The sequence below is a fragment of the Anabrus simplex genome, chromosome 2 (genome assembly GCF_040414725.1).
Source record: "Anabrus simplex isolate iqAnaSimp1 chromosome 2, ASM4041472v1, whole genome shotgun sequence".
NCBI classification, from domain to species: Eukaryota; Metazoa; Arthropoda; class Insecta; order Orthoptera; family Tettigoniidae; genus Anabrus; species Anabrus simplex.
Window position 1 is genome coordinate 867172932 of NC_090266.1, and position 26668 is coordinate 867199599.

At 36.3% G+C, this 26668-nt stretch overlaps 1 protein-coding gene across 5 annotated transcripts in view; it reads left to right on the top strand.

The window, feature by feature from the left end:
• Mi-2 (chromodomain-helicase-DNA-binding protein Mi-2 homolog) overlaps positions 1-26668 on the top strand; it is a 743946-nt gene that overhangs the window by 604223 nt on the left and 113055 nt on the right. For all 5 annotated transcript variants that reach the window (XM_067141602.2, XM_067141598.2, XM_067141599.2 and 2 more), the window contains exons 32-33: positions 4436-4822; positions 13830-14035. In XM_067141602.2, the coding sequence (XP_066997703.2) occupies positions 4436-4822; positions 13830-14035 (593 nt within the window). The remainder of the gene's footprint in view (positions 1-4435; positions 4823-13829; positions 14036-26668) is intronic.

Genomic DNA, 26668 nt, shown 5'->3' on the forward strand with positions numbered 1-26668 from the left:
TTCAACTTCCTCTTCTTCACTTCTTTCCACCCCTCTCCCGCCTTAAGTGAACTTTCCTAAAACAAAAATACGTGTTCTTTATTTTGAAACGAAATTCAAAATACCAACTTTCACGTCTGTAACAGCTTCAGTTTTTAAGATAAAGTATACTTATAAACATATTTCAACTTGTATACTTATTTTCAACCCCACACCCCTTCCGTCGATTTTCCCAAAGAAACAAATGCTTGTTTCTTTATTTTTAAAGGAGATTCCAAATACTGATTTTTACGTCTGTAACATCTTCATTTTTTGAGATATAAGTATCATATTTCACCCCTACCTGTTAAGTTGATTTCTCCCCCCCTCCCCAACCAAAAATTCATGTTTCTTTATTTTTAAGGGAGATTCCAAATACAAATTTTCACATCTTTAACATCTTTAGTTTTTGAGATATAAGTATCCTCATACACAGAATTAAACTCATTTCTCAATTCATTCACTCCTAAGTGGATTTTCCGAAGAAAAAAGAACAAAGGTTTCTTTACTTTGAAAGAAGATACCAAATTCAATTGTTCATGTCTCTAACAGTTCAGTTTTTTATGTGTCTCCTCATAAAAAGAATTCTACTCCTCTTTCACCCAGGCCCGTTAAGTTGATTCCACCCCTCCAAATAATGCTTGTTCCTTTATTTTTAAAAGAGATTCCAAATATAAATTTTAACGTGTGTGACATTAAGTTTCTCCATAAAAATAATTTTTTTTTTTTTTTCACTTCCTTCATCCTCCCCTTTAAGTGAATTTTCTGTAGACCAAAAATACTTGTTTATTTAATAAGGAGCTTCCAAATGCCAATTATCACGACTGTAATATCTTCAGTTTTGAGATATATGTATCCTCATAAAAAGGAATTAACTCTTTTTTCACCACCCCGCCCCCACGTTCTTCCCACCCCCACCCCCTGCCCAAAATGTGTGTTCCTTTATTTTTAAAGGAGATTCCAAATACTAATTTTCAAGTTTTTATCATTTTAGTTTTTTAGACTTAAGTATCCTCACATAAAGAATTGAATTAATTTTTCGATTCATTTTTCATTTTCCAAACACTGGTTTATTTTCTTTGAAAGAAAATTCCAAATACAAGTTTTCATGTCTGTAATATCTTCAGTTTGTGAGTTATAAGTATCCTTATGAAAATAATTCAACTCCTTTTTCACTTCACCCCTGCCCGTTAAGTTGGTTTTCCCCAGCCAAAAAATGCTAGTTTGTTATTTTAAAGGAGATTCCAAATACCAATTTCCACATATGTAACCTCCAGTTTTGAGATATATCTCCATAAGAAGAATTCAATTTTTTGACTTCCTTTCACACTCGCCACACATGTGAACTTTCCAGAAACAAACTGTACCCGTTTCTTTAAAAGAGCTTCCAAATACCAATTATCATGACTGTAACATCTTTAGTTTTTGAGATATATGTATCCTCGTTAAAAGAATTAATCTCCGTTTTCATCCCCCCCCCTCCTACCAACTTGATTCCCCCACAAATGCATATTTCTTTATTTTTAAAGGAGATTCCAAATACCAGTTTTCACGTTTGTAACATCTTTAGATTTTTGGTTTGTATGTGTGTATATATATATACTCATACAAATAGTTCAACTCATTTTTTCAATTCTTTCACACACACACACACACACGTTAAGGTGGGGTTTTTTTTTTTTTTTTTTTTTTTTCGAAAACCAAAGAATACGTGTTTCCTTATTTTTAAAGGAGATTACAAATACCAATTTTTCACGTCTACAACATATTAAGTTTTTGGGATATACTGTAGATACTCTAATTTTAAAAATTCACCCCCTTTTTTCAGTTCCCCTTAAGTGAATTTTCCGAATAAAATATTTATGTTTCTTTATTTTTACAGGAAATTCCGAATACCAGTTTTCAAATCTGTAATATGTTACTTGTCCGACTGTGTGATAATTTGCAGATATTGTCTCTCTAAAAATTCACCCCGTTTGCCTCTCCTTTTCACCCGCTATTCATTGGATTATCCAAAAACACAAAAATACGTGTTTATTTATTTTCAATGGAGACTCCAAATTTCAATTTTCATGTCTGTAACATCTTCAGCTATTGAGATATAAGTCTCCTCGTAAAAGTTGTTCAACCCATTTCCCCCTTTTTTCATCCCCCACGGTGGGAATTTCCAAAAACAAAAAAAATATGTATTTCTTTTTAAAGGCGATTCCAAATACCAATTTTTACGTCTGTAAACTTTTAAGTTTTTGAGATATAGAGATCCTCATTTTAATAATTCATTCCCATTTTCACCCCCTTAGCGACGGAATATCCAAAAATCCTCCCTTAGCGGACACCTACATGTTAATATGCATGTATCCCCAAAATTTCATTTCTTTATGTCCAGTAGTTTTGGCTCGGCAATAATGAATCAGTCAGTCAGTCAGGACAAGCTATTTTATGTATATAGATATATAGATTTATAATGTGACTATTCAGTTTAGAATACAGTATAATGTTCAAGAAGAGACTGGAACTTGTTTTCATTGTAGGAAACCTATCCCTATCCCTGTTTTCATTCATAACCACACTTAAAAGTATACCTCAAGTGAGGGTCATTGTTACAGGAGGTAGTTTCTTCGTCTTTTCATTGTTTCAGAATAACAATGCTGATTCATATTCCTTTCTGTATTTCCTGCCGTGGAAGTTCTTTCATATAAATGCCATTTTTAAATTCTGCATTAAATTTTTCTTTTTTATCTTTCTAATGTTCATAAAATATGACTTTTATAGCATATTGCAAAGAAAGTTCTTTCAATAGACTTTTTCTCTGCTCACAATGGCATTATTCTTACTCTTGCTACTTGCACGCTTACTAGTAATCTCATGATAGATCTTAAATGAAAATCATCAGTGTCGAGCCTGGTCGATATTTGAGCTCAGATAACACGTGTCACTTTGCCCTAAGTTTATGTTACCTGTATGTCACAATCAAAACAGTGATGATACGGTCACAGAAATGCCAACTACTGCAGATTTTCCATAGTTTCTACGATTTTCTCACTTGTACTATGGCAATACGGAAGCGGTGCTGATTATTACGGATTTCATGAAATCGAAACACTTCTATAAATTCTTAATTCCGTCCATGAAAATTAAAACATATTTTGTAAACAGGAGACTCACTGTTAGAAAACAGTTCGTGAAAAAATGACTAGATAGGGACATCTGTCTACAAACTTCAATGTTCTTTGATGAATGCATATTCCCAGCATGTGTGCTGATTTTCTGTTCAGTTACTTCTGATTTAGTAACGAATTGCCTGCTTTTGTTTCAAATTTGTTGTATTGTGCAAACATTTATTCCAGTGAAGGGAAGCAAAATGTGTAAATGTAAAAACAATGAAGATCAAAGTGACTGTGGACAAAAATGGTCTGCAATGAATCTGTATTCCAGAAAGTAGTACATGGACAGATTTTCATGCCTAGTACCAAAGAAATTTTACTGTAGCACATATTTTGTGAATCACGTATATGACAGGTGTGATATCTGTGATATCTGTCTACGCCATGTGAAATCTTAAAAAACATGAAGTGTGTGGATGCATCGAAGGGCAATGCAGGACACTACAAAAATTGACAATAATAGTGTTACACGAGGTGAATATTATTTCTCACATTTCTTGGTTGAACATAACTTTTCCTTATGTGCAGCAGGCATGGCCACTACGGAGAAACACTTTGTATGTTGGCATCTCTGGGGTCGCTCAACACTAAGTTACGTACTGCTATTCCACGACTTTGAAAATGTCGGTGTGTATGTATGAGTGAAATCAATGTGTCTACATGTTTTGCTGGGCTTTTCAAGTGGTGTACCATCATCTATTTCTGGACATGAATGTGTTTGTGCCAAATGATGATTTCCTGTTAATTTATTCATGAACTACCTTGGCTTGGTTAAAGATGAAATTTGAACTGGAATAGAGTAATCAAATTAAGTTACAAATAAAACATTTTTTAAATATACTTTTTATTGCTTATATCTTAGTTGTAATTTTTACAGTAAATTTCCTCATTTTTATGTCTGCAATCTTGACCCTATTTATGGCATAATTTTATTTACCTTTCTATGATTTGGTAATTCTTGTTTTAAGGAGGAATAAAACTATATTATTATTCCCTTTAACCATTACACTTTTATATAGGATAAATCATTCGTCATTTATTTATTTATTTATTTATTTATAAAAGGCCGCAAGCTTCAACGTATCTTCTGTAAAAGACACAAATAAAATTAATTAATTAATTAATTAATATAATGCAATCAAATATGTTTGTGTCATAAATAAATATCTTGCTATTAGTGGAAGTATTAAATTTTAAGTTTGTATTTGATTACTTTTGTATATGATAACATTGATGTGTATGGCATATTCCAGGGTGAAGAAATGTCCAAAGATGATGGCAGTAAAGAGAAAGAAACTGCAAGAGAGGAAGCAAAGGAGAGTAGCAGTAATGAAATGGCAAAAGATTTACTTTCAGATGCAAAAACTGAGGAGAAGGACAATGATAAAGGTGTGGTTTCCAGCACTAAGGAATACGAGGATAAACTTGGTTTTGAGGATAAACCAGAGCCTATGGAAATCGATGAGAAAAAAGTATCTGAAGAGCTGCCTCTGGAAGATCGAGTCCATGATAAGCAAGACCTAGGGAAAGAGAAGGTGGATTCAGATGAAAATCTCAAAGTTGACATTAAGAAGGAAGATGTGAAAAAGGAGGAGGAAGATGTGGTACTTGTTAAGGAAGAAGAGGAGCTGAAGAAAGAGGTAAGGTTTCTCATTCTATTTTAATTCTGCAGGAAGTTATTCTCTAAATTATGGTTATCAGTTTGGATAGTGTTAGACCATGATCTGTTTGAAACCTTTCCTTTCTTGAGTCGTAAATATCCATAACTTGAATAATTATACAAACTACATAGGGAAGGCATATTATAATGATCACCAGTTAATGTACATAGTAATCACCATGTGCAGCACGAACAACAGCTAGAAGGGCTGGGAGTGACTCAGTAAGGATCTGGTAGGTTGTCACAGTATCTGGATTAATGCTGCCTGCAATACATCACACATTTGCTGGAGGGTGCCTGGCAGAGGATTCATGGTGTGATCACATTGGCCCCATAGGTCTGAGATTGGGTTCAAATCTGGGCATTTAGGGGGCCAGGGAAGTACTTGGAAATCTTGGGTTGTACTCTTAAGACATTTGTAGGTGTGTGACGTTTCTCCTCATCTTGTTGAACGATTCTATATGCCCCAGGGAAGAGAGTTGGAACGTATATATGTACGACACGATTTGCAAGAATGGATTCAAGACCAATTCAGTTGAGTGTCTTCCACATGGATGAACCATCGTAAATAACGTTGGAACATAACACTATTGTGCCAGCTTGTGTTCTTCTGTCAATGGATGCAGGGTATTTGTTTTCAGCTGTTTTTCACCTGACGTGCCAACATCCATCCATTCTATAAGCAGAATATAATGCTCATCAGGCAACCCTTCGCCAATCAGTTGAGGTGCAATTTGAATACTGCTGTTCAAATTGAAGATTTTTCCACTAATGCACCTTCGTTAGCATAGCTGCAGTGACCATTCGTTTGCTTCGGAGCCCCATGTGTAGCAGGGTTCGCTAAGTAGTAGTTTCAGATATGTCTGGTATCTCCCTTGTTCATTTTGATGGTGACCTGCTCTGCCATCATGCACACTTGTTGCAAACATTCACCTCTCATTTCAGTGATACGTGGTGCTTTGCATTTCCTTGTCGGTTGCCATTCATCCACCCTCGTCACACTTTCAGCACACCAGCATGTGAATAGTTCACAACTGTGCTGTTTCAGAAACATTAGGAAGTGTAATATAATCTTTACATTCTGAAGTTCGACCTGAAAGCTTATAATCATCTCTTTTATGAAGGACAGCTTCTAATGTGTGCAAACATCTTATCACTTACCCTATACACACACACTACACTATGACTAACTTGAACGTCTGTGGCTGTGTTGCCATAGAAATTATAATGCAACTGAACCTTTGGGATTGCAGTAGGCATAAAAACAGATATATTTTTTTTTTTTTTAATGTATAGAAAGAGAAAGATGTCTGAAAATTGGCAAAAGGGAATTACATTACTTATTTTCAAGAAAGGAAGATGGTATGTAATAATTACAGAAGAATTTCAATTATAACCCCTGTTCTCAAAATAATAGAAAAAGTAATAGAAAAATATCAAGGAGAAGAATCTTACTAGAAGAAGATTACATAGGTTTGAGAAATAGAAATAGATCAAATGTGGAATCCATTTCCATTACAAGACAAAATGTGGAAAATGACTGGAAGAACAGGAACAACATGATTGTGACGGTTACTGTACTCTGTGGCTGAGTCAAATGAAAACTGAACAGAGGCACAGAATGAAATCAACAAGGTTTATTTCAAAAGTAATCTACAAAGTTACAGAAACCTTCTCCCACTATATTTCCAAGCAGTGATTACCCTGCTCATAGAACTTCTTACGCTGAGATTGGAACCAGTTGCGAACATTGTCCATGATTTCATTGTCCGAAGAAGTGGACCACTGACATTATAGTCCTGATCTATCACCATGAACTTCCATATATTTGGTTCATTGAAAAAGGCATTGAAGGGTCAGTGCTTCTCAATGAAGTGGTGGATGATGTTCTCAACTGGTTCCAATCTCAGTTGGTGAACAGTGGGAGAAGTGCTTGTGTAACTTCGAAGATTACTTTTGAAATAAACCTTGTTGATTTCAGTCTGAAGCCCCTGTTCCCTTTTCATTTGATCTTTCCTTATCGTTTAAATACTACAGTTGTGTTGAAATATAAATATATACATGGGAATATATATATATATATATATATATATATATATATTTTTTTAGTAGTGGTTAACATCACACCAGTTCAGACAGGATTTTTGCCGATGATAAGATAGGAAAGACCTAGGATTAGGAAGTGTAATATAACCTTTACATTCTGAAGTTTGTTGGATGATACCAGAAAAGCAGTAAAAGGAATATATGGAAGTACAAAAATGAGTACAATGGATATGGCCATGTATTTGCAGTAAACAAAATTGCTTAATTTTAATTAAAAATCTGAAAATACGAATGTAACCTGTGTTATGTAATCAAATTGTATGGAAATTTCAGAGAAGTTGAACTTATCAGTGCCTGTTTCACAATTTATAGAGGTGCAGGATATAAAAGCACAACTGTCGGTCTAAGTAGCTCAGAAGGTAGAATGATGGTCTTCTGAGCCTAGCTTGGCAGGTTTGATCCTTGTTCAGTCTGGTGGTATTTGTACGTGTGAAGGTGCTCAAATACGTCAGCCTCGTGTTAGTACAATTACGGTCACGTAAAAGAACTTCTGCTGGACAAAATTCTGGCACCTTGGCGTCTCCAAAAACGTAAGAAGTAGTTAGTGGGACATGAAATCATTATTATGAAAAGCATGACAGGGTAGTAGTACAATAATCAGCTAGACATCTTGTTTTGAATAGTTTAGATACATAATTATAAGTCTCAATTATAAGTCTCCCAAGATTGAAAGAATCACTTTTACAATTTTCTATTTTGAGGATTTCTCATATTAAAAATATGTGAATGCATTGAAAATTCTTGTTCACTTTCTTTATTAAGAAACAGGAATCCTTAATGTCTTCAGAACATTAGTAAAGAGGACTGGGTAATTCTTACCTGGGCCTGCACTGACAAAATTGTCCCCCTTTTGGCCAATCCCATGTGGTGCAGGCTTTTCCTAGTTTCCGTCATGCAGTATCTCTCCTCTAAAAATCCTCGAACTTAATATGCCTTACGAGTATGATTTCTTCAATACTTGGTTAACTGATTTATCAAAGCGAATTAGTAAGTTTAGTTGAAGAAGAGTGTATTCAGTTCTTTTCTTTAACTTCTGAAGCAGGTAAAAAGTAGGCAGTGAAAAGTCTGCTTCATTTTCCCCTTTGAAAGTAATTCAACAAAGTGTGGGTTTACAACTGCTTGTGTTGCATAAGGTGACTGATTCAACACTATTTTAATTTTCTTAGGAACCATGAGGTTGTAATTGGAGGGTCCAATAAATAAAATCCCTAAGTCTGTTTTTTCAACTTTCCAGGAAATGAAATACAAAGTTTCAAACTTACACAAAATCTATATTTTTCACTTCTGTAATCCAATTTTCTGTTAGGAAATATACATATCAACTATTATTTAAAATAACTAAAAGCTCTTATTAGTAGTGAAATATAGTTTTTAAAATGCAAAATACACTCATGGACGTAGTGATTTTTTTGGTTTGTATAATGTTTTCCTGTTCATTTTTTTCTTCAAATGTCACTCGTACTCATCCACATCACCCATTTCATCAGAACTATCAAGACTGAAGTCAGTAGTTTGAAACACACCGCTATAAAACAATCTGTCACTTACTGGCACATACTGGAGCATGTGAAGTCCTTCACCTTTCCCTCCTTCAATGGCAAGTACGTTCTGTACTTCTGCTTGGGTCTCGAATTCAGCAGGCTATTCTTAGATACACCATATCTATACAGTGACACCTCCTTAAAGCCTGTTCCGTTGGTCTCTTCAGATAATTGCATCTTTCCCCCTGCTTGGAAAACGACCCGACGACATTTCGATATACCTGGCAAACTGGGCTTTAATATGCCCCTGTACATTTCCTGATAGTGTAGGACAGGAATGACTCTTTCCTAGGATCTTCAGAACTACCTGTGAGGGATTTTTGCACAAACACAACATCAAAGGGTTTCTTCTTCTTACACTCCTTTACCATTTTCACATACATTTCAGGACCATAAACTGTTTCAGACTTCTTCTTCTTATATCGCTCGATTGCTCCAAAATCTGAATCAATAGGCATCATACTGTGTCCTGGTACAGGGTACACTATTGTTATTTTATCAAAAATCCTCTTAACACATAGCTGATCTAAATAACAAATGAGATACCTATTCTTGTTTTGTGAGAATGCATTATCACAAAAAAGAACAAGATTCATTTCTGCTGACTTGTTAACATTAATATAATCCTCAAGACAGGTTATTACTTCATCAGGGCCCTTTGCAGCAAAATGTTCTGCATACATGTACATACCGGCTTTGTTTGTCTTTATATTATGAATTCCAAATATGTGAATCCACAACTGACGGCGATAATATTCATCTTGCACATTTGTGACAGGTAAGGGCAAATTCTTCTGGAAATCGAAGCAAATGGCAAGAGTAATTAGAGAGTCATCATTTTTCGCAGCACTGAGTTGCTGAAAAAAAGTTTCTGCATTTCTCTGGTGCTGCTCCAAGCACTTCACCATATTTTCTTCAGTTCCATCAGTTCCATCATTTTTGGATGATTTATCTGCATCAATGTCTATTTTGTATCTTGTGCAGATATTACACATATCTTTTCTAGGCAGACCAAACGATATATTAAACTCAATAAAAAATAGGAGAGGATTTCCACCAATCAATACTTATTTATTGTATATATGATGTACATCATATGGCATTCCTTCAACACCACAATCTTAATCAAAGCTTCATTATATAAATATGTATGTATGTATGGTTCAGCTGAAGATGACCTTGAATATGAGGTCGAAACCGGTCCTGTGGTTTAATATATACAATAAATAAGTATTGATTGGTGGAAATCCTCTCCTATTTTTTATTGTGCAATTGTCAATACGGAAATGAAGATTATAGATTACGATATTAAACTCGGTCGTAAAAACCCGCCGAAAGATTTCGTATGAGATGACATTGTTTTTATGTTCTTGATTGTAAGCTTTATAAAGCTTTTAAGTGTTCATTTCTGGGTCCAAGAACTTCCTCAGCCTATTGTCTGATCGCGTGTAGTGCGATTCTCTACAGGGCAGATTGTCAATAAAATTTCTAACTTTCTCTAGTGTCTCCTCACTTGTTCTCCGATGATGTTGGTGCTTTCCTCTCATGTCTATTACACTGTTATCTGGTTTCTGTACTTTTGCTACCAGACGATCCCGCTTAATACCAAAAAGAGCAGTAAATGCAGAGAGGCACAATGAAATTGTTTGATTGTTGTCTACAGTTACAGAATATCTGAAAACTCGCCTAGGACGGGAAGGAATATCAGATACCCTTGGACGATGTCTTTTCGGTTGAATTAACTGCAGACAGCCTTGTAAATATATGTTCTGCTCCATGTGTGATTGCAGACTGTTAAATCTGTCGTACAACTTTTTCCTATCAAGAACTGATAATTTACTGGCACACTTGCACCGGCATGGAGGAATGTTCCCCATCACCCTTTTTTCACCGTTTGTGTTACTGGCTATTTTCCTATTTTGTTTCCAGTTTTTTTACATCAAGCTTTCTTTTCTTGCCCACTGTCACGTTCTTAACACTTTGAATATTAACACTGTCGTTATATTCTCCTTCTGTAACGGCGCTCCTCTTCATACCATCTGCAGTACCTGATGATCTATAATCAATATTGGCTGTCACAGATTTCTTGCTTTGTTGATGAACAGGACTCTCATGCTCTGCAACAAAAGACACAAGAATGTTTAAGTGTAAATACCACAAAAGATAACCCTTTAATTTTGAATTATAGCAAATGAACTTGGGGAGGTAAATAATATATTGCTAAGTGAATTTTCTTTACTGACCGCTCTTTCTGCAGAAAATATACCAGTTACCATCTCTTCTAACACGACTGATGCCTGGCTGTTTCCTGTTTCAGTGTACAAGATACCCTCTTTTCTCAAGCCACTCTCTTCCATATTCCCATTGTCTTCGTGTAACTGAATAACAGTGGATATCTCGGCTTGCTCTGTAGACTTTCGCACAGATTCATTGTCGTGTTCTTTGAAGGTGTCCTCAAGGTCCATTAATATTCTCTCTGAACATTAAACCGAAAGGTGAAATATGTTTGTATACAGATACTTTTATAGTCTAAAATTCCAGTAAAACCATATGAATGAAGTGGAATAAAGCAAAACTATGAGTTTCTTGTACATACCTATTTCATCTGCACCTAACACGTACTTCGACATCTTCCTCACTACACATGTGAGTGTTACAAACACACTACTAAGCAATATTATTCCTCTGACTTGATTGTTGAGCAATAAATGAAGTTGGCAGAGTGTATTTGTTGACAACAATATCTAGGATGGGAAGAGGGAAATGTTGGATTTATTTCAATGGATTTAGTGGACTTACGGGTTTCTTTCGTTGCCTTGAGTGGACTTGGGGATTTATTTTGCTGCATTGAGTGGACTTGGTGATTTCTTAAATTAAATTACTAGAAAGTACGAATTATACTTATGCAAGTTACATAGACTTAGGATTATGTATTGTTGAAACTGATTGGAGATTTGAAAAGAGCGGGAAATTTTGGTCCAGATACATGCATTATCTCCATTTGTCAAAAAATGGACTTACTGGTTTTATTGGACCCTCCAATTGTGTTCAAAGTAGTCTAATTCACTCACTAATTTGTGACCAAGTGAAAGGGATAAATCTTGCAATAGCCTAAGCAAGTTCGTTTTGGCTGTTTAGTAGTCTTCTTGAAATGTCACCTGGATGTCAAGTTCTGTAGACTGAAGATATTGCTCAGTTTCTCCCCCTCTAACTCCTTCTATACTGTACAATGTCTTCCAGGTACTCTTCAAAGCACTTGGCAGAAGTGAATTGAGAGTTCCACTTGGCAGAAGTGAATTGAGAGTTCCACAGAATTACTACAGGCTGAGGGAAAACTTTAATTACTTTCTTGGTGTGATGGCTGTTACATTATTACCATTATGCTTGTAAATACTCTAGGCAAATAGTTCTGAAAACATTATTTTCTGAAATTTTGTGGTCGCACTTTCACACAAAATTTTGAAGTATGAAAGAGTTTTAGTGTATTTATGAATAATCCCCACAGTTATTATTTTCAAAATCTGGGTGTGGGTATTATTTATGCCAAGCTAGGTACTTTGTTCCTGATAGACATAAATCTGAAAGTTGGTATTTTTTCACCCGTTCTGTTGGCAACTCTTGTCCTGTATGAATCGAGAAGTGTGCCATGTATATACGGCATCATTTTAAGTGTTCATGTTTAGGATGGCTGGTGTGGGTTCTCGTTATAGGTCATTCATGGTAAAAGAAAAGCTCCACATAACTGAAGAGGCAGAGCAAATTGGTAATCATGTTGCGGCAAGAAAGTACGATGAGGATCAAAGTTGCGGTATGGTACATGATTGATGGATAAATAAAGTTTATCTTAAACAGGCAAACTGAGTATTTCATGGTGGAAAAGAGAGTTTCCAGAAATCAAATATAGGATATGCAAATAAGTGACTAACAGTGGTGGTGGTGATTATTGTTTTAAGAGGAAGTACAACCAGGCAACCATCCTCTATATCTCACTAATCAGAGAAAAAAAATTAAAGAGATCCGACACCTTGTAAAATGAAGGTATCGGCCAAAGAAAGTGGGGCCATGAAGGGCATGAAAATGAGACTCCCTAGGCCTCAATACCTAATACCAAGGTACGTCAGATAGGATAGATGATAGTGAAGAGCCTGGCACAAGTAACTAAAAGTAATGCCAGGACTCGACTAAGCGCACAGTGGTTGTCAATCCACGCGTCCAAGTTTAGATCCATTGGGACCCCTTGTAGTCGCCTCTTACGACAGACAGCGGATACCGTGGATGTTTTTCTACTACTCCTACCCACAGTGAGTAATATGCGACTCAAAAGAGACAATTAGGATGTACACCCATGAGTGAAATGTGTTGGTTGGAAGTTAAATTGTGGAGTATAAGGCTAATTGTGGATATCTCATTCATGTTTTTGAATTAAATAACTTCAATTTTTGTAAGAAAACTAACATTGTAAAACATCTTCCAGCCAATTATGAAGGAAAAAAATAGGAATTTCCACATATTTGTTGTCGGCTTGCACCAGAAAAATTCACATGTTCTGTCACATATTGGTACTGCAGACCCGATACCAGTATATTTTTTAATGCCTTTGGAGTAAAGGCTACTAATGAAGCTTACAAAATGAGCAATTATTCTCTTTGTTGTTGTTGTTGTTGTTGTTGTTGTTGTTGTTGTTCTTATTTTTCTTCACCATTGCGGGATCACAACTGCAAACTGTGTCACACACATGGATTTGGCCCTGTTTTATGGCTGAATGCCCTTTCTGACGCTAACCCTATATGGAGGGCTGTATTCACTATTGCAAGTTTCAGCAATAGTTGATTGTGTGGTGTATTGTTCCCAAGCCAGAAGAATTAACCATGCGCGATTAAATCCTCAACCCAGCCCGGAATTGAACCAGTGACCCTCTGAAAGGCCTCTGTGCTGACCATTTAGCCAAGGATACGACATGACAGTTGCTTCATAATTTTATAGTTCATTGTACTGTAGTATTCACAGTCTTCAATATAGATATTTAATAAATTTACACCAACACTTTTTCAAACTTTCCTGTCCTAAAATAAGGCTGTGGGGATTATTCATGTGTATACAGTATAGATGTAATTTTTTTTAGTTAAAACTCAGAAAATGTTTGTCTAAAATGTCATTTTTACTCAAGATTCAGTCCTAAGCTTAGGTATTATTTCTTCTAGATCAGACCTTTGGTAACAATTTCTCTCTTTGTACTCATGACATTGGTGGTAAATAAAACATAAAATGCTTTTTACTTTAATAATCTGGGTGCGATGTTGTCATTCAAACTGTGTGAAAGTGTTGCATTACTTCGTGCAGGATAAAAAGGAAGGTGTGAAGGAAGAGAAGAAAGAGGAAAAGTGTCCTGTGGAAGATGTCAAGTTAATAGAAGACCTTATGGATAAACCAAAGAGGAAATTTATGTTCAATATTGCTGATGGTGGCTTTACAGAACTACATACTCTTTGGCTGAATGAAGAGAAAGCTGCAGTACCTGGCCGTGAGTACGAGATATGGCACAGGAGGTAAGTCTTAATGAAGCCATGTTGCAAATAATAAAAATATGCCCTCTTCCACTCACTCTCTTAGAAGTGAGTTGGAAGCAGGAATGTAAATGGACAGGACAATATATTATGCCCATACAGGAGAGGGGAGATTAGTCATAATCGAATATATTCTGCCATTGCCAATAATAGTTATACCTAATATCCATCAAATTAATGTGGTGAGAAGTTGATACTTCTTACCATGAAGTATATCTCCATTTTCAACTTTGATTCATTTAAAGTGTGATGAAATAATAATGTGACCTTTGTTAAGTAATTTTGTTATTTTCTTAGGAACTCTTGTTATTCACCTTGCTTCTTTTTCCATGAAACTTGAAATGAAAGGATGGGGGAATGAAATTTACAGAAATTCTCTCTAAAATTACTTCCATGTCATTATTAACCATTTTAGGACCGGGTATATTCAAGGAGGGCACGCCTAAGAAGACCAGCTGTTTAGCATGTGGAATGGCGAAAATGACCAGGGTGTTCGAGGCATATTTTTCACATCTCCTTTCAGAAACCTGTAACTTAGTAATAAAGTTTTGTTCACAATTCTTTTTTCAAAACCTTGAGAAAACAACCCTTTTTCTTGTGAGATTTAAAAAGAGGCAGTTTGAACAAAATTAAAATTTAAAATAAACAATATTTTATATATACACTAAAAATATTATTTAAATGTTGAAATGAAATATATATAGCTTCTAAACTAAGCAAAATTTATCCATGGCAGATGTATTATTTATGTTCCATACTTCATTTCCCGTATTATCACAAATTTTATTGGAGTTCGGATTGAAATTAATTAACAAAATATTGTTACTGTCAACTTGATCTGAAGTCCAAAAGAAACAGCACAGGAGTAAGCACACATTGTTTGCCTACACTTTCTTGATACAAATCCAGAACCTCTGAATAACACCAATACACACCTACCATATAACACACTGAAACTGACCCAATATTGTTTTAAAATGTTTCCAGATGTTTTCCACGCTTACAAAAACTTATTTACAAATATGTTTTGCAATGCACATACCATGGCATCCTTCTTGGCATTTGGTTCACACAGTTCTTCAGGTGGTCCTATAAGGGTTAAAGATTAATAATAATCTTATGACGTTAGGCAGCAAGTAACCTAGTATATTCTTCTCAGTTTTATTGTCTGTTTGCTTATTTATGGTATCTCCTTTCCAAGTGGGTAATTATTTTGAGTGTTGTTTTCCGTTTCGAGTGATACAGCCATCGCCTTTGTAAATAATGATTATTTCTCGTAAACGTAGGACAAGTTGCGAATGGTAGGCAGGACTTGACGAGAACTCTGACGATGACTTGTTAGATTTATCAGATTTCTGGAAAGGAGATAGCATAAATAATGAAGCAAACAAACAAACGATAAAATTGAGAAGAGTGCACTATGTTACTTGCTGCCACACGTGGTTTATGTTGAAACGGCAACAGCAGACTGCACAGCTTGGCAATAAGGTTAGCGCGGGCTGGCAAGCGCAAGGAGGCACTGTACTTGTTGGTGTTTATTTCGTGCTTTGACTCTCATACTCAATGAAACTTTAATCTAACAGTCCCAAAAGATCTTCAAGACACTTAATATAGCATCATAATATTCATGCGTTAAAATATTTGGCCTACAGATATCCTTTTATTCCATTGACGAAATATCGCCAGCTGATCCATTTAGCCAGTGTGGCCATTGACGATACATCGTCAGTTGGTCTTTCTTGCAAGGATTGTCACTGACGATATATTATCAGCTGGTCCTATAAGGGTTAATAATATTTGGAAACAATTTTACAAATTGAATTTTGAAATTTTGCATACTATACTTTCCTTTATTCCATTTTAGTGCCTAGCCTAATGAATTATATTTGTTAACCTATTTCCTGTTTGGTGTTTTCTTGGTTTTTTCCTTATGCTATGATTATTTTCTAGTCTTAAATAGTGACAGTCACCAGGAAATGATACCTTAAGTTGGAAAATGTATTTTTTTGTTTATTTTATATTTTGATAGTTCATAAAATAACAATCATTTTCTTAAAAACCAGACGTGTCTAACTTTAAAATTGAGAATTTAAAGTTGTTGGACAGAATTAACAAAATTTCAAGAGAATCAATTGATTTTTTGATGCCACAAGAAGGTTAATGTTTAAGGCAATATAATATAAATGATGTACACAGAAGTACAAAATATGGCTTGACATTTATTGAAAATGTGGTAAAGAAAATAAAAAGTCAAATAATGTACAATAAAATTATTTCTTGTTGTACCACTGGTATTGTAAAAGTCCATTAATTTTTCACCCATCACAGTTTCTATACAATAGAATGAAAAATGAAAACCCACAACCTGTTTTGCAGTTATTGGCCAGGTCAGGAATTTAATGAATGAATCATATGTAGGCTATTAGTACGATGGGGTCGCCACTCCCAGAGTGATTTATTAATGACTTGATAGATGCTATGAAATGATAGTGGCGAGTGTTGCTGGAATGAAAGATGGCAGGAAAGACCGGAGTACCCGGAGAAAAACCTGTCCTGCCTCTGCTTTGTCCAGCACAAATCTCACATGGAGTGACCGGGATTTGAACCACGGTATCCAGCAGTGAGAGGCCGATGTGCTGCCGTCTGAGCCGTGGAGGCTCCTGTACAATATAATTCATTACAAAACAAATAATCTTGTGGTTAATTGTCCTCTCCTCACATGGATGCACACGATTTACAAGCTTACCCTCCACATTTAAATTAAACCAGAAATAAAAATAATTAAACCTCCAATGAGTATCATGCAAATGTACAAAAATTATCTCGACACTAATTCATTAATTAACCAAGAAATTAATTAAGCTTGATCTCCACAATCAATAGTTAAATTTACAGTCACATCTGCCTAATTCAATATTAATTACCTTCAAAAATAATTGATTTAATTTTGTTTACAATGAAGTAATTTCTAACTTAGTTATGCTTCACTTCATTTATTCAACTTGCACGTATGTCTTAATTACTTTAAGTCTATGCCTGACTAATCTGAATAATACCTAATTTAGAAAATCTTATTTACAAAATTATCACGTCATCTGTTGTTATAACTCGCATTATTTCATTCTCTCTTGTTTCATGTTGTTTTACCTTATCTTGTTGGTTTACCTTAATTCCGAGACTCTTTTAAAAAATTATCCTGTTATTAATTTATCATTAAATCTATTCTGATTTATCTTTACCAAAAGTGTTTTTTACCACAACCCAAAAATAAAATTTACTTCCGATGCTGAAATGATCCTCCTCCGTGACAATATGGGAAAAATCACAACCCACAAAGACATAAATTCACATGGTAAAATAGTCTTATCAAGCAATCACATAATAGCTCATACACATCTATGCCTACAAACACAAAAGGTACACGTTATTTACAACATTATACATTCCTAAGCCTTATTTTCTTTTATCAGTGATTATTAAGATATTACAGTCAGTGATTAATCATGTCGATGACCTTCACTTCACTAACATGCCTTAAATAAATCATCTGAATGTCAAGTCCATGATTGAATAATATAAAAATCACTTAGTAGCACCATCACTTAAGCAGTGTTGTGAAATTAAATTTTATTATGTCTAATCATTTGTTGCCTTCCTCAACTCGGCATGTACTCTATAAATTCATAAGTTGCAGGCACACAATCGAAGCATGTGCTTTGAATATTCATAAATATGGGCCTGCAAGCCTACCGTTTCACCAGCAATCTGACTATAAATTGAGCACAACTTGGCATCTTTCAACATTATCATCAAAAATGTCAATCTAATTAACACTCAACGCCATTTAATTGCTCTATTCATCCTGGTAACTTGATCATACAGTTAACGATTATTATCCTATAACTCAACCATATCCAAGATCAGAAATGAAAACTGATGAGTGGAAATAATGCCTCCATGTAGGAGTAAAATGAGATGGCAAGTTATATTGTACGCATAATTCAATAAAAATCAGTCACATAAAAATTCTTTAAATTGATTGTTAGTGACTTGATTTTTAAGCATCAATGTTGTTTGAAATATAACTGGAAAGAAGATTACGATTCACACAATCAAGTACAATCTACAGCACATTTTTATACAATTCTACCATCACGTAGATGAAAATTGAAGACGGAAAGAAACTACAAAATATTACTGACAGAAAACATCATGACTGAGAAGAAGATCGTATTATATTCTATTAAAGATTGATAAGTAAAGTCAATAATCTCAGTCTCTTGGAGTAGTAGCCTAGTCCTCCGAATGCTTTACCTCTAGAACCATGGCCACGCTATCATTTAGCTGGTCATCATAGTGAAAATGTCCCTTGTTGAAATCCTCTTCATCTCCGGAGCAGATCCTCTAGAATAACACATGGTAAACATCCACAGGCACTGAAGAAACTTGTACAGTTCTTGGTCTTAAGTGATGAACTTCTTGGCGAGCTTGAACCTACCCTCTAAATAAATTAACAATATCGAGGAAAAGTGTAGAATACCAAAAGTCAAAGAATGAATTGAAATCCCACCTAGGAAAATTAACGGTAGTACAGAGGTCAAAGTAATGCACTCAAGACAGTCAGAAAAATTACAAGTTTAAACAAGAGGGAGGATATCAGAACAACAAAGAAGAGGAGACATACAGGAGAAATAATGTATCGTAAATCATACAGGAAACACCAAAATAATAATCAGGGACAGAAGTCGCTTGCCTTTAATCCCGAACACAACTTCCAATGAAATAATTTAACCGTGCGCTTTTCAAAACCCAATGAAAATTAACCTGAAGCCCTGTGACTAATGTGAATACTAAATAAATACACAATTTAAAGTTACCACTATTTAATGGAGAAAAATCTCAATTGACATACAGTAAATTACCCCTTGATTTTCAATTTTTTTTTAATTGGGGCGTGAGGAGGGGGGGGGGGGGGGGGTAAGTTACCAGTAAGGAAATAGCAGTAAGTTGCATTAAATATTTCAGATAAGTTAAAAACATGAATCATTTTGATAGTAAAATAGTTTACAATCAGTAAGGATAGAAATTTTGATATAATCTTGAAGGAGATTTAATAAGTTAAATCTCAAAGGTAGTTTAAAATTATCCATATCTTAGTTAAATTAAATCTTTGATAAAATATTAATAATCCCCTGCATAGAGTTTTAGTATATTAAATTTAGTAAGAATGATTTAAATAGAATGTCACTATTTTGAACACAGAACTTCAATTAAATTAGGAAAGATAATTAAAAATGAAGAATATCTTGACATTAATAAAGACACATGGCCCAAGTTTCAAGAAAGATGACAATTATGAAAAATTTCAAAATGATTTTTCATTAGTAGATAAATCCAAAACTTTCCAAGTCTTATTAAAACAATCTCCACGGATTAAAAAAGTATGAGAATATTTAAGGCAAAGGGTATTTTAGCTATACATCACAACACAGTACTGCATAAATCATTTGAAAACACTTTCAAACAAATGTCAGCTGAAATAAAATCAATTCATAGGACATAACCATCATCCATCATGATTTCCATTCCGATTCATAATGATCTTGCCTTCCTTTTTTACTCAACATTAAAAATCAGTCATCAGATAAAAACATCAGAACAGCTAAACAACAATATCGAGCCACGCCCCAAACAAATAAATAATAAATAGAAGAAAATGTACAAGTCCGACATAAGCTTGGGTTTAAAAGATACTCAGTTCAAAATGCTAAATCCTAAGCATTAAAAATCCTTCTCATACATTAAGTTCCTGAAGTTTTGAAAGCTTACAACCAGAAAATAATAATAGTAATAAATTTTAATATTTTTGATAGTGAAAATTCAATTAGTTTTGCAGTACCTGATTCATTTAATGAAATTTCAGGCCTGTGAGGGTAAGTCTTTTCTAAAAAAGGAAAGTAAGGAGAATTGGTTATGAAGAAATAAAATGTTGAGGGAATTTGTCTTTCTTACATGTAAGAAAATATTAAACTAAAGCATTTAGAGGAAAGTTGAATAAGGAATAGGAGAACAACTAAATGACCAAACAAGAAAGAGGAGAATTTTAAAGCAAGGTCCAATTAAAAGCAGAAAAATTAATACTCAAGAACACACCCCAAAGAAATAAAAACTCCCTCAAGAAACATACATACATGCATACATACATACATACATACATACATACATACATACATACATACATACATTATCATTATAGACTGTTATGCCTTTCAGCGTTCAGTCTGCAAGCCTCTGAGAATTTACTAAACGTCGCCACAATCCTCGATTTGCAACTAGTGTTGTGGCCTCATTTAATTCTATACCTCTTATCTTTAAATCGTTAGAAACCGAGACTAACCATCGTCGTCTTGGTCTCCCTCTACTTCTCTTACCCTCCATAACAGAGTCCATTATTCTCCTAGGTAACCTATCCTCCTCCATTCGCCTCACATGACCCCACCACCGAAGCCGGTTTATGCGTACAGCTTCATCCATCGAGTTCATTCCTAAATTAGCCTTTATCTCATTCCGAGTACCCTCCTGCCATTGTTCCCACCTGTTTGTACCAACAATCATTCTTGCTACTTTCATATCTGTTACTTCTAACTTACGAATAAGATATCCTGAGTCCACCCAGCTTTCGCTCCCATAAAGCAAAGTTGGTCTGAAAACAGACCGATGTAAAGATAGTTTCGTCTGGGAGCTGACTTCCTTCTTACAGAATACTGTTGATCACAACTGCGAGCTCACTGCATTAGCTTTACTACACCTTGATTCAATCTCACTTACTATATTACCATCCTGGGAGAACACACAACCTAAATACTTGAAATTATCAACCTGTTCTATCTTTGTATCACCAATCTGACATTCAATTCTGTTGAATTTCTTACCTACTGACATCAGTTTAGTCTTCGAGAGGCTAATTTTCATACCATACTCATTGCACCTATTTTCAAGTTCCAAGATATTAGAGACTGCAGGCTTTCTGCACAGTCTGCCATTAAGACCAAGTCGTCAGCATAGGCCAAACTGCTTACTACATTTCCACCTAACTGAATCCCTCCCTGCCATTTTATACCTTTCAGCAGATGATCCATGTAAACTACGAACAGCAAAGGTGAAAGATTACAGCCTTGTCTAACTCCTGTAAGTACCCTGAACCAAGAACTCATTCTACCATCAATTCTCACTTCTCAATTCTCCCTCAAGAAAGATAAAAATTATTTAACACCAAAAGATAAATGAATAAGTGGCAAAACTTACCAAGGAAATATATTTAAACAGGGGTAATGAGGTGTTTAAGAGCATCAATTAAACAGGACGACGTCAACTTGGACAACATAGGGAAAGAAAAAGGATCCAAAACATAACAGTGTTAGTCAGCACCATATTGAAATATTTCTCACGACCGAATACAATAGTTTAAATAAAGGCACTTACCAAAAACATAATTAAGACAACTTCTCTATTACTTACTGAACCTTGAACCTCTAAAAATTAAAATTAGAAAGATATACCCTTCACAGGGGACTTTACAGTAGTACTATAATAGAAGTGTAGATATAAAGGAGAATTGGTGAAAACATCCATCATGATACCCATTCTGATTGATAATGATCTTTCTTTCTTCTATTTTTACTCAACATTATAAAACAGTCTCCGGATAAAAACATCAGAACAGCCAAAGATGTCACTTTCAAAATAAATGAACACCTCTACAGGCTTTTAGACATCTTCAGCAATAAGGCTTCTTTTTACACATTTTCCTGTTGCCTAGAAGGCAAAGTATTCTTTAAGCTAAGAGCAAAAACATCTTGCTCCTACATAGTACAGATACAAAGTGAACAGTGGCGAGTCATCTTTTATTAGCAACAATGGAGAGATTATGAGCTTCCTTCGCTATTATGTTTAGTACTAAACCCACCAACAGGATGCACGCATAGTCCATACAGACAAAACAGCTCACAGTAAGAGTATCATAACTGATATAGAACAAATACTCTTTAAGAGTGTAAAACTCTAATAAAATGAAATGCGTAACTTTAAAAGGTATTAGAAAAGTGTGACACAAATTTGTACATCTTATCGATGATTGCTGAAAGTTATTACTTAGGTATTATCGTCACAAGCTGAAACTAACTTGAAAATGAAAATCCATATCCTTTTTCCAGCCATTTGACCGGGTCGGGAATGGAATGAATGAAGCCCCCATCCAGTGGCAAGGATAGGAATTGTGCTGGCTGCCGAAGCCTGTTGCACTCCTCTGGGGCAATAATTAATTAATGACAGATGAGATGAAATAATATTGTATTGTGTTGCTGGAATGAAAGATGACAGGGCGAATCGGAGTACGCGGATATAAGCCTGTCCTGCCTCTGCTTTTTCCAGCACAAATCTTGCATGGAGTGACCCGTATTTGAACCACGGAACCCAGCAGTGAAAGGCCGGCAAGCTGCCCCCTGAGCCATGGAGGCTCCTGAAACTAACATAAAATTTTAAAATACGCTCTGATCAGTCGTTAAGTATTTGTGTAGCTACGCAAAGAATCCTTATCTTGGCTCTATCACGGACATTAATGGGGTAGAACGAGGTTAATCATTGTTCACTTAGGTCTATATGTAATTGTATCCAAGGAAGTATGACGGACAAGAAATATCTGATTGATGTTTCAGATCATTGTCTGCCATTTTGTTGGTTCATATCCCGTGTGGTAGATATTTCTAGACTGGCACTCGCTCAAGCTTGCTAACCGCAGAACTCTCCCCTTCATGTCATGTGGCATTCTGCTTGCCCTAACAGAGACCTGACAAGAAGAAGAAAAATAACTTGTGTCTCGGGTGGGAGAATAATCCACCTGACTGACTAATGTGGTCAAGGCCATTGCAATAAGAATACATACCATTTATCATCTCGCCTGATATGAATAAATGTAGCATACGCTTGCAATGACAATTATGCATTACTTTGGCGGGCACAATAAATACATACATACATACTGAACCTGTTTGTGCCATAACTCAGGGCTGTACTGGATATACAAATTATGGACTAAAGCTGTGAGAATTTATTAAATAAAAAAATATAAAAGTTGAGATTTAAAACAAGATAAAATAAATTTGTATACATAAAATCATATTCCTGACCTTAAATATGAATGTGGTGAATGCAGAAAATTGGCTGGATGTCATATTAACCAGTCACATAATATTCGATGAACTTGAATATATCAACTCTATGATGAAAAAAATGGACTTTGATCAACATATAACACTCGGTGCAAATTCTAATAATCACTTGCATTTCACCATCATCATAAATCACCACAATGCTGCACTATTCTATACAACATCAAACAGTATTGAGGAACTACGGGCCCATTAATTAAGGAATCCGTTGATATTCCACACAGTTCCAAACAATTGCTCACAATGCAACATAACTTATACACCAATAATTAAGCCCCACTCAGTTAAGCACTTTTCACAGAAGAGCATATTAACTACCAGCTTAGTAAAATATTTGCCATGATTATATATATATATATATAAAATAACTTGTCCTGGCTGACTGACAGATTCATCATCGCCGAGCCAAAACTACTGGACATAAAGAAATGAAATTTTGAGGATACGTTCATATTACAATGTAAGTACTCGCTAAGGGATTATTATTGGATATTTTATCGTTAAGGGAGTGAAAAGGGGGGGAGGGTTGAAATTTTAAAATGAGTGTACAGTATGTATATTTTGAAAACTGAACAGTTTAAAGACATGAAAATTGGTATTTGGAATCTCTTGTAAAAGTAAAGGAACACACATAATTTGTTTTCTGAAAATCCGCTTACGGGGAAGTGTTAAAGGGGGTAAATTTTTTTAATGAGCATACATCTATATACACTGACTGACAGAGCAAATGCAACACCAAGAAGGAGTGGTTCAAAAGGGATGAAAGTTGGGGAAAAAACAGAGACGGCACGGACGAATAATTGATGTTTATTTCAAACCGATATGCAGGTTACACAATGCGCACGGCATCGACTCAGTAGGATGTAGGACCACCGCGAGCGGCGATGCACGCAGAAACACGTCGAGGTACAGAGTCAATAAGAGTGTGGATGGTGTCCTGAGGGATGGTTCTCCATTCTCTGTCAACCATTTGCCACAGTTGGTCGTCCGTACGAGGCTGGGGCAGAGTTTGCAAACGGCGTCCAATGAGATCCCACACGTGTTCGATTGGTGAGAGATCCGGAGAGTACGCTGGCCACGGAAGCATCTGTACACCTCGTAGAGCCTGTTGGGAGATGCGAGCAGTGTGTGGGCGGGCATTATCCTGCTGAAACAGAGCATTGGGCAGCCCCTGAAGGTACGGGAGTGCCACCGGCCGCAGCACATGCTGCACGTAGCGGTGGGCATTTAACGTGCCTTGAACACGCACTAGAGGTGACGTGTAATCATACGCAGTAGCGCCCCAAACCATGATGCCGCGTTGTCTAGCGGTAGGGCGCTCCACAGTTACTGCCGGATTTGACCTTTCTCCACGCCGACGCCACACTCGTCTGCGGTGACTATCACTGACAGAACAGAAGCGTGACTCATCGGAGAACACGACGTTCCGCCATTCCCTCATCCTCATCCAAGTCGCTCTAGCCCGGCACCATGCCAGGCGTGCACGTCTATGCTGTGGAATCAATGGTAGTCTTCTGAGCGGACGCCGGGAGTGCAGGCCTCCTTCAACCAATCGACGGGAAATTGTTCTGGTCGATATTGGAACAGCCAGGGTGTCTTGCACATGCTGAAGAATGGCGGTTGACGTGGGGTGCGGGGCTGCCACCGCTTGGCGGCGGATGCGCCGATCCTCGCGTGCTGACGTCACTCGGGCTGCGCCTGGACCCCTCGCACGTGCCACATGTCCCTGCGCCAACCATCTTCGCCACAGGCGCTGCACCGTGGACACATCCCTATGGGTATCGGCTGCGATTTGACGAAGCGACCAACCTGCCCTTCTCAGCCCGATCACCATACCCCTCGTAAAGTCGTCTGTCTGCTGGAAATGCCTCCGTTGACGGCGGCCTGGCATTCTTAGCTATACACGTGTCCTGTGGCACACGACAACACGTTCTACAATGACTGTCGGCTGAGAAATCACGGTACGAAGTGGGCCATTCGCCAACGCCGTGTCCCATTTATCGTTCGCTACGTGCGCAGCACAGCGGCGCATTTCACATCATGAGAATACCTCAGTGACGTCAGTCTACCCTGCAATTGGCATAAAGTTCTGAGCACTCCTTCTTGGTGTTGCATTTGCTCTGTCAGTGTATATAAAATAACTTGTCCTGACTGACTGACTGATTCATCATTGCCGAGCCAAAACTACTGGACGGAAAAAAAAGAAATTTTGGTGATACATTCATATTAACATATAGGTGCTCACTAATAAGGGAGGATTTTTGGATAGTTCGTCACTAAAGGGGTGAAAAAGGGGGTGAATTTACAAAATGAGCATATTTATATTTCAAAAACTTCAAAGATTACAGATGTAAAAATTGGTATTTGGAATCTCCTTTAAAAATAAAGAAACACGTATTTTTTTGTTTTCGGAAAATCCCATTAAGGGGGGTGAAAAGGGGGGGAAAGGGGGTTGAACACCTTTTATGAGGGGGCTTATATCTCAAAAACTGAAGACGTTGCAGACATTAAAATGGAAATTTGGTATCTCCTTTGAAATTAAAGAAACACGTATTTGTGTGTTTTTGGATAATCCGATGATTGGGGGTGAACATGAGTGATAAATGGAGTGAATTTCTAAGAACAGTATATATATCTCGGACATGTTATTTGCTTTACATACCACTAACTACATTTTACGGTTTTCGGAGGCGCCGAGGTGCCGGAGTTTAGTCCCGCATGAGTTCTTTTATGTGCCAGTAAATCTACCGACACAAAGCTGACATATTTGTGCACCTTCATATATCACCGGACTGAGCCAGGTCGACCCTGTCAAGTTGGGGTCAGAAGGCTAGCTCCTCAACCATCTGATTTCATGTCAAGAATTTTTGGTCCGTATTGGATCGACCATCTGAGCCATTCAGGCTGGCCCTAAGGGGTTTTGACTCGGGGATGAGGAATGACGAAAAAATATACGTTTATATGAAACCATTTGAATTACAAAGTTAAAATGTCAAATGATATCCTAGGTGTTAAATAACTGAAGGTTTGAAACAAATTTAACTCCTCAGAGAGTAAAAATGAGGGCCAAGATCCGAAAAAAACTGTATTAATTCCTTCCTCTGAAGTTGTTTGACGTATGAAGACAAAATTCCAAATAGCGGTATATATTTTAAATCCTAGGTGTGAAATAGGAAATATATTTTAAAACGTTCTACCTTAGTCTCTGTGGTTCAAGCGGCAGCACACCGGCCTCTCACCGCCGAATACCATGGTTCAAATCCCGGTCACCCCACGTGAGATTTGTGTTGGACAAAGCAGAGGCGGGACAGGTTTTTCTCCAGATACTTCGGTTTTCCCTGTCATCTTTCATTCCAGCAACACGCTCCATTAACATTTCATTTTATCT